At 38.0% G+C, this 9,446-nt stretch overlaps 1 protein-coding gene across 1 annotated transcript; it reads right to left on the bottom strand.

The window, feature by feature from the left end:
- Window positions 1–1,802: 1,802 nt before the first annotated feature.
- Trc8 (TRC8 ring finger protein) lies at window positions 1,803–6,226 on the bottom strand. The gene is made up of 2 exons (XM_008200094.2): window positions 5,775–6,226; window positions 1,803–3,802 (listed from the first exon to the last, which is right to left on the bottom strand). The coding sequence occupies exons 1-2, from the start codon at window positions 6,025–6,027 to the stop codon at window positions 2,115–2,117; spliced, it is 1,941 nt and encodes a 646-aa protein (XP_008198316.1). The 5' UTR covers window positions 6,028–6,226; the 3' UTR covers window positions 1,803–2,114.
- Window positions 6,227–9,446: the final 3,220 nt, after the last annotated feature.

Genomic DNA, 9,446 nt, shown 5'->3' with positions numbered 1-9,446 from the left:
TTCTGAGATATTTTATTTTCCCGATTTTTTAAAATCCTACATAACGTCAAAACTACCGAGAATTTGGCGGATTTCTCTACACCAATCGACTCCCCGGAACCTTTTACATAGACATATGCCAAAAGATTTCAATTTTGTCCCTTGAGTTAGTCGCAATTGATAAAATAAGGACTTAGATTCCGCACGCCGATTACAACGGTGTCGATTTTCTCGTCGTAATCGGCGTTTGCATAACAATCTTTTTGCAAGATATTCTTTTTAAATTGACGCTATTTCATAAAAATTTTCACGTCAATTACTCTGGATATGAAAAGAACTTTTCAAATCTGACAAATTTTAAAACGCCGATTACAACGGTGTTGGTTTTTTTCGTCCAAGTTCTGCTAATTTCGACATAATTAGCGTATGAAAATGGACGTTTTCATCAGATATACCTTTACAATTGGTGCCGTTTTGAATTTTTCACACCGATTACTTAGGCGTTTGACTTTTTGTGACCATATTTGCGTCATTATCGTAGTTTTAAAAACGGAATTCAAATTATAGCAATTTTTAACCTGTTTTTCGCGAAAACTGTCTTCACAGTTGACAAAATAGAAAAAAAACCAAGTTTGATTGCCGATTACAACGGTGCCGGTTTTTTTTTTCGTCTAAGCTTTTTAAAATTGCCATAATCAGCGTTTAAAAATGGAATTTTCGCCAGATTTCTCTTTAAATTTGGCACCGTTTTGAATTTTTCACACCGATTACTTAGGTGTTTGACTTTTTGTGACCATATTTGCGTCATTATAGTAGTTTTAAAAACGGAATTCAAATTATAGTAATTTTTAACCTGTTTTTGGCGAAAACTATGTCTTTGCAGTTGACAAAATAGGAAAAAACCCAAGTTTGATTGCCGATTACAACGGTGCCGGTTTTTTTTTCGTCTAAGCTTTTTAATTTTGCCATAATCTGCGTTTAAAAATGGAATTTTCGCCAGATTTCTCTTTAAATTTGGCACTGTTTTGAATTTTTCACACCGATTACTTAGGCGTTTGACTTTTTGTGACCATATTTTCGTCACTGTCGTAGTTTTAAAAGTGAAATTCAAATTATAGCAATTTTTAACTTGTTTTTCGCAAAAACTATGTCTTCACAGTTAACAAAATAGGAAAAAAAAAACAAGTTTGATTGCCGATTACAACGATGCCGGTTATTTTTTCGTCTAAGCTTTTTTATTTTGCCATAATCAGCGTTTAAAAATGGAATTTTCGCCAGATTTCTCTTTAAATTTGGCACCGTTTTGAATTTTTCACACCGATTACTTAGGTGTTTGACTTTTTGTGACCATATTTGCGTCATTATCGTAGTTTTAAAAACGGAATTCAAATTATAGTAATTTTTAACCTGTTTTTGGCGAAAACTATGTCTTCGCAGTTGACAAAATAGGAAAAACCCAAGTTTGATTGCCGATTACAACGGTGCCGATGTTTTTTTCGTCTGAGCTTTTTAATTTTGCCGTAATCAGCGTTTGAAAATGGAATTTTCGCCAGATTTCTCCTTAAAATTGGCACTGTTTTGAATTTTTCACGCCGATTACTTTGGTGTTACAGTTTTTGTAAGAAAAACTTTTCAATGCTCAGCAAATAAGTTTACAACTTACAACGGCATCGGTTTTTTGTTGAAACACTTAATTTTGCCGAATCTGTACTTTTTGCGAGATATCTCATTGAAATTAGCGGCGATTAATCGGTAATCGGTGCAAAATAAAAATTTGGAATGTTTTTTGAGGTGAAAGGATGATGGGAAATAAGACGGCCACAAACTTAAAATAGCTTTTATTCTATAATAAATTACATAACAGCATATTCAGGAGTGCCCCAGTGACTTAAGTGTTTAGTTATAAAATTTCATAAATAACAACGAAACTGAATCAAGGAAAGTATTTACCGTCTAATCTGTACAATCGATATTTACAAGAAAAATTTAACATAAGTACCCTTTCAACAATCGTTCTGTCGGCTCACCCCGACCAAATCACAGACTCCACCAATTCAATCCTCGTCAAAGTCGCTAAAATACGCACACTCCGCGAACCCTAACTTAAAACTCCCTAAGATCACATCTTAAAATTATCACCTATCGTAATTATTCTCCTCCTCTTGGTCAGTCGGCCTCGGCTGATTCTGCTTCCGCTCATCACAGTCCATCCCGTGCAAGATCTCATGGCACAGCGGACACCGGTCTTGCACATACAGCCACTTCCTCAGACACACCCCGTGGAAGAAGTGCTTGCACCGGGTGATCTTCGCCGACCGCATCTCCTGGTAGCAAATGGCACAAACGTCGTCCAAACGCCTCAACTGCTCTTCCTCAGCCTCGGGCAAGCTCTCGATCTTGTTGACGGCCGTTCGCCGCTTCATAAACACCGACCAGCCGGCCTTGGCGTCGCACCAAATGTTGAAATAGGCGTGGATGCACATCATGACCGCGCGGATCGCGCTGCCACTCTCGAACAGGAGGATCCAGGCGCCGTTGAAGAAGAGGAAAATGCCGAAGCAGAATTCGACGGTGTTGCCGAACGCGCGGATGTAGTATATGTAGTCGTCCAGCTTCTCCCAGAAGGTTTCCCTGCGGGCGTCCAGCAGGAACAGGGAGTAGATGGCCAAGGAGACGAACACTTTGACTATCACTTCTATGCTGAAGGCTGACACTGCCAACAGCCAGGTGGAAGTGTCCTGAGTGGACCACAGGTAGTACATTAGGAGCAGTGGCAGTAGCACTAGCACCAGACAGACTAGCAGAGCGTGCAGGTGGCGCCTCAGTGACGGGTTGTGCGAAGCACTCAAACTCATCAGCAGAGGATTGACCACGTTGTGCACAAAGTGCAAAATTGCCGTGAACAACAGGCAGAAGTTCCGGCACAACCGGACGAACCTGATCTCCGGCTCGAGCCCGGTTAGGCCGGTTTGTAAGGCAAGGATGTAGAACACTATCGCCGAAACCGTCCCAAAATTCTTATCATTTTCGTCGTCACTTAACAACAACCACTGGAAGAACTTCCCGATGTAGTTGCACACGTAAGACACTATACTCGTGATGCCCAACACTGCGGTCAAGGTGTCACACCCCGTGACTAACAAGTACTTCATTAGCCGGAAGTAGGGCGTGTGGTCGTCCTCCAGGTCCCAGTAACCCGAGGCGAAGAAGATCCCGGCGTGTTCCAGGACGCGGAGCATCCAGAACGTCCGGAGGACTTCCGGGACGTTCAGACGCGTCCATTCCGTCTCCACAAGGGCCGACATCCCGAAATTCGAGACGAAAGTCCTCGCGTGTGTGTATCCATTGTAAAGGGTCTGGATGATAGGCACTACGGACGACCACAGGACGAATTTGACCAAAGCCAGGGGCAAGAGCGCGGAGAAGACTGGCATGTGGTTGAGGAGGGACGAAGGCACCGGGAGGATTGAGAGCATACTGGGGGCGAGGAATGCAAACGGGAGAATTTTCTGGAGGGTGGAGTAGCGAGGGCCGAGATGGATGTTGATGAAGATGAAGGAGAGGAAACATTGAAGGACGTAGTTTTGGAAAATTTGGAGTGTGATGCTTCCGTTTTTTGTGAGGTGTTCGATGTTGAGAGAGAGGATGCTGTCGAGGATGCTCGAACCGTTCTGGAAATCCTCGAGGAGGATCGAGACGGATTTGATGGTGCTGGCGTTGCTCCAGTAGGAGACGAAGACGACGCCGACGGACATTATGTACATGTAGGCCACCATCAGGTGTTTGATGTTGAGGATGAAGAGGCAAAGAGCTGCCGCACATCCTGCAACAAGGAGCACACCAACTGAGTTTGGGGGAAAAAGGCAAAAAAACTAGGCTGTGATGAAAAATAAGAGTCATGAACGGCAACCTAAAGTTGAATTTTTCGTTTTTGGTCGATTTCCATTACCCGGAGCACTTATCCACCAATAACTTCGAAACTGTTAGACGTAACACCATTAAGTTTATTATCTTTATAAACCTCTTTTAATTATCTATCTTTCCAAAAAAAGGTCATTATTTTCCCACTAATAGTTTTCATGAAAATTTCAAACAAAAGCAAAAATATGTAAAATGAAAAAAAAAATCATAACTTAAAAATTATTGAGAATTTGTCGATTTTCTCGACGCCAGTCAATTCCTCGAATCATTTTACATAGGTTTACATAAAATGAGTTCCAATTTTCCGAATAGTTTTGCCGTAATTGAGAAAAGAAAAAAAAATTAAAAAATTTCAAACACCAAACAATGACTCAAAAACTTAAAGTCTTAGAGCAACACGGTTTGTTCTAGTAAATTCTCATGTTACGTATTATACTAGTCTTTTACCGAATTTAAAATTTTGAAAATTTTTGACTAAAATTCGAGTGGTCAATCTCACTACAGAACTAAATTTTCAACGAATTTAAACTATTTATCCTAAAGCATTTTAAACCCTGCTAGAGTAAAATAGCCTAATTTTGGGTCCGTTCCTATTTTCGGACACCAATACTTATACGTAACTATTATACAAGGTGTCCCAGAGAGTTGGTAAAATTCATTAGTCACCTTTAAACGTTAGAAAACTAAAAATTTTTTTCTCTCAGCCATAAATACTAACCGCCTGCCTCACCTAAAATTATTTCAAATATACAGGGTGTTTCTGAAATGAGTTACAATACAAACTTATGTTTTTATATTTTTGCATTTTTGGATGTAGCTAACTAATGATTTTGATCTTTTGTTAGTTTTTGAAATATTTTAATTTTTTATCTATCTAGAAAATCATATGTGAAACCTTTTTGCGATCAAAAATTGCTCCAAAATTTTTAAGTTTTTGAAACTTAAACTTAAATAAAAACTTAAAAAAATCTAGATTTTTTGTTTTTCGAACAAGATCCAAAAATTGTTTATATACTTAGATCTTCAGAACAGTTCAAAAGAAGAGTTCTTTTAAAGAAAAAGACAATTAGACTCCCATTACTGTCATAAATCATAACATTACCGACAGAAACAAAAAATAATGAATATATTCCACAAAGCTTTTAAATAATATACATACATTTTCTTGAATCACGCTATTTAATGAACATAATTTTACATGTTCAAGTTTATACAATTACTTTGCCCATTTTGGATAAAATGATACGTTTAGAGGCTTAAACAAGACAAAAAAATAGGGCTAAATCTTTGTGGTCACTTCAACTAAACCTTAAATATTCCGGACGTAAGTCAGCAAAAACGCAATTCACGTTATTACTTTCATTATTTTATCTCATATCGAACTGTGATCAAAACAATCACGACCTTGGCCTATCTTACATGCAAAAATTTCGCCCAAACTACCCGACCGTTTCCTCACAATAATTCCATACGCGCCACAATCGTTTTGTAATTATTTATCACCCGGTGATAACAATGAGATCATTCACGTTTTATTTACATAAAAAGTGAAAAAATACGGAAATGAGTTGAACGTCCTGAGACAAAATGGTCAAGAGGGTCAGTGATAATAGCACCACATTATGAATTTTAAAGGTGAGAAAATGCCAACACGCAACCCCAAGGCCGTGTCAATTTTTCATCACTATCGACTGTAATTCTTTCTGCTTAAAAAATGAATATAAAGATGAGCAAGCACACAAATTGTTAAAAGCATGAATCAGCACAATAACACTAATGATAAGTTGCGAGCAGCGCAGCGGCCAACAGTCCCGAAATTCGCAGGCAAACCCCTGGAACTGCGGACTGTGGCCCCTGGGCCCCCATATACTAACCCAGAGTGCTCAGCAGCAGCCGCAGGACCGACACCAGGATGAACTTGTACAGGACTGGGTCGTAGGCAATCGTGGTCGAATTGCCCTGGAACGTTTCCTCGAATTTGTCGTATCTTTCTTGGAAATTGGACAGATCATGTTCGGACAGCTCCTCCAGCCCTATTCCGAATTTGAGGATCTCGTCGATGACGAACAGCGGTGGCACCCTTAGCACGACCTCAACTAAGCCTAGGACTCTTGAACGGAACGACATTTCATTGCAAGAACTCGCTGCTTGAAACACAGCAACTTTATTTACTTTTTAATGAAAAACTTGGTGACAAGTGTCACTTGGTTGACTTTATACTTTCATTTACCGGCAATGCAGCGCTCTGTACCCCGGCCAAAAAAAAACGAAAAATTTGGGCAACCGGGCGCGAAACACACACGATTGGCACTAAAAACGCAAAACTGCGACTTTAGTGACCGTAAATAACGATTCGGGGCGATTTTCCAAAGGTCAGGTTTGACAGAACACTATTGTAAGGATGGGTCGGTACAATTGGTTGTGCTACTGGCCAGGTGGGGACGCCCCGGTCTTTAACTTAGTAGCAGGGCGGGAAAGTTCTATTTTAAACTTGAATCAGTGTTTAGTGTGAAAAATGATCCTTGCCGCAAGAAGTGGATAAATGAGCGGTTTGTGCACGGCGTGCCTAAAAATAGTGGCACATGTGCGTTCGAAAACACTAATATGCCAACGCTTCTCGGTCATTAGTGAGTCTTTAGCTAATAGCCTAACACCGTCCGTGTCAAAATAAACGTATTAATCAACGCGGAAAGTACGCAGGGTGTCGATTACGCCCGAATGAGTTGGTTAAAGTCGCGCTTTGATTAGCTAATACATCTAATTAGTTAAATTAAGCCGTCAATTAGCTGAGACGAAATGTTCATTTTATTGAAAAGGTGCGCCAGGAGCCAGGGCCATTGCTAGACAAGGAGGCGCCTACGCCGAATTTTGCGATAAGAGAGAGAGGGGCGATAGGAGCCTAGTCGAAATGCGACGTTGCCGCTAATTACCGGCTAATTAAGAACAAAGTGAAAACGTCCCGAACAAAAGCAAAACGTTGCGAGACAGACAGTCATATAATATCTCACTTCCTTTCTCTTTGGTTGAAGAGTTCTGGCTTCGCGGTCGCGATCCAACCGCTCCATTAATTAGTCATTAGTACAGAGACGGACACATGTCGTGCGTTTTGAGCATCCTTATGCAAATTCTCGTCGTTCTTCGGTGGAGAAATGCGAGCTCGAAAGTGACGCAATGACGGTGGTTTCCGGTCGTAATTAATGATTGTCACATCAAGGTGGAGACGATGGCTTTCTGACAGATGGAAACAAAAGAGTTGGTGGGTGCACATGATGGGAGTAATTAAGTGATGCACATATCGGGTTGCTGCACATCTTTAAGTGGGTTTTTGTGGTGTGGAGCGAAAATGGAAACAAATTGGATGTGGCTTATTTGAGGCTGAATTCGCCCGAAAAACACGGACAGAATCTGAAACTCTATAGAACCACATTTAAAAACTTATATCTACCTAAGACAAATTATATTATATTAACCTAAGACAAATAAAATGGCTTAGAATTAGAATTTTCTTTCTGTTTTTTTTCTTTTTCAATTTGTCTGTCGTTTTGTTGTTTTTTAAATTTTCCAGAATTTGGCTTTGGGCCTAAAACTACAAAAACAGCCTCAAATCTAAATTAAAAAAAATGTTTTTACCGAACATAAAACAGGCAGATAGCTCACAAAATTTGAGAGAAACAAGGAATAAGCTTAACTCAGGACTTGGACAAAATGAGACAATATGTGAGAACAGAAAAGGCTAATTATGCAAAAATGAGATAATTAGCTTAAAGTTTATTAAAAGAATTGGAGCTACTCTGGGGTTAAAGCACTGTTTTTTCACATTTTTTTATCGAATCATTGTTTTTGAGTAAACATTACTTAAATCTGGCTTAATTTTAAATAGCAAAATATGAGAATCTGAGTCTGAGTCGGCTGAGACAATTGAATCGTTTACGATTTGTGATTATTACTTTAGTATTTTTGGGTATTACTTTGTAGTAAACATCATAAACTTCAGATTTTACGTTGAAATAATAAAAAATCAGCTTTCTGTTATTGGTTTTAAAACAAGTGGAGATTTTAAGAATTCGTAAACTTCGTATCAACTGCTTAGAGATAAATGTGAATTTCATAAAATCGAGAGAATTTGCTAAGAAAAGTTTTACTCGGAACTCGAAACACACATGTAGAGAAAGATCTTTTTAAAAAAAAAATACACAAAATTAAAAAAAAAACTGATTAATCTAGACGGTTTTAAATTAAATTATTTTAGAGTCGGAGTTTAAACTGTCTGTTTTTTCACTTATTTCTTTTTGTTTTTTATATCTATGTACTAATTAGTCAGCATTTTAAATTAGATTTTTTTTAATTTCAAATTATAGTTTCAGAATCCCAACTCACTACGTATTATTAGTCATCTTTTTTTGTAAATCTGACTGAGGTTTAAATTTGATCGAAATTGGCTAACTCAAGTTTTAGGTCTAAGTACTCATATTTTTTTCTTTTTAATTATTGTTTTCTTTTTAAGTATACTTAGGTACCTCTATCGTCTGGTTTCCAAGTATAAGTAAAACTTTTGAGAATATTAATTTACTTAGGTTTAGTCTCAGAATCTGAGACTGGAGTTTTCAATAACTACAGAGTGTATTTGTGGCCAGATAATATTTTAGCTTTCTGGATAGAAAAATCACAATTTCGAAAATTTAATGTTTATAATTATTATAAATAATTTTTTGTTTTGTTGACGTGGAAGGGGAAAGAAACTTGGTTTTTTCCTTGGTTCACCGATTAAAAATATTTTAAGAAATTAAGAAAAATAAATCTCTACTTCTTAATACTGCTAAGAATAATTGAGAGGAATTTTTATTATTTTTCTAGAGTTTGTTGAAACGTGTGCAATATCGTACTGAATATCTTATGCCAATTTGTATACATCACTATATAAAATTAAATTAAAAAAGGGAACTAAAGCAGGGAAAAAATGAAGCAATAAAGCAACTCATAAAGATTTTAAACCAAATTTTCAGTTTGGACAGTCTTTATTATCAAGAGATCTGAGACAGGTGATCTCAAAATACCTTATCAGTACCGTAGATACTGAGCTTAATTCACGTCGGAATCCGCATGCGAGTTGGTGTGGCGCTGTCGTGTTATAAAAATGCAAAAATATGAAATTTGAATGAATTTTAATTAATCAATTAGTCCGTGACCGCTCGCTGGAAACGACTGACGATCTAATACCTATTCGGATTGATTGTGATAAATTATTTATGTCAGTAGATTCCATTACCAACTCTTCCGTATAAATCAGCGCGTTTTATTTATGTCTGAAGAGCTGAGTCCGTATTTTATGGTCGTTTTAATCTAAAAAATTTGAATTTTCAATTATAGAAAAAGATTCTCCAAGCATCCAGTTAGTGTCATTGTCTTTAATAGGCTCTTTGCAGAGTTGCAAGCCAGTGACCGGCTCGCATTCCCCGGCACGACAACAATATCGAAAATTAATCGCCTTTTTGACACTTGGAGTACCTTAGAAATCCGATATAATAACCCCGAGTCTTTTAAAGATC

Source organism: Tribolium castaneum, chromosome 2, assembly GCF_031307605.1.
Source record: "Tribolium castaneum strain GA2 chromosome 2, icTriCast1.1, whole genome shotgun sequence".
NCBI lineage: Eukaryota > Metazoa > Arthropoda > Insecta > Coleoptera > Tenebrionidae > Tribolium > Tribolium castaneum.
The sequence above is the reverse complement of the archived record's forward strand: the minus strand, read 5'-3'. Positions and strand labels throughout refer to the sequence as shown.

Coding starts and splice junctions, on each gene's coding strand:
- Trc8 (XM_008200094.2), bottom strand. CDS start 6,027: ATGTCGTTCCGTTCAAGAGTCCTAGGCTTAGTTGAGGTCGTGCTAAGG. Junction 3,803..5,774: donor GCTGCTGCTGAGCACTCTGG/GTTAGTATATGG, acceptor TCCTTGTTGCAG/GATGTGCGGCAGCTCTTTGC.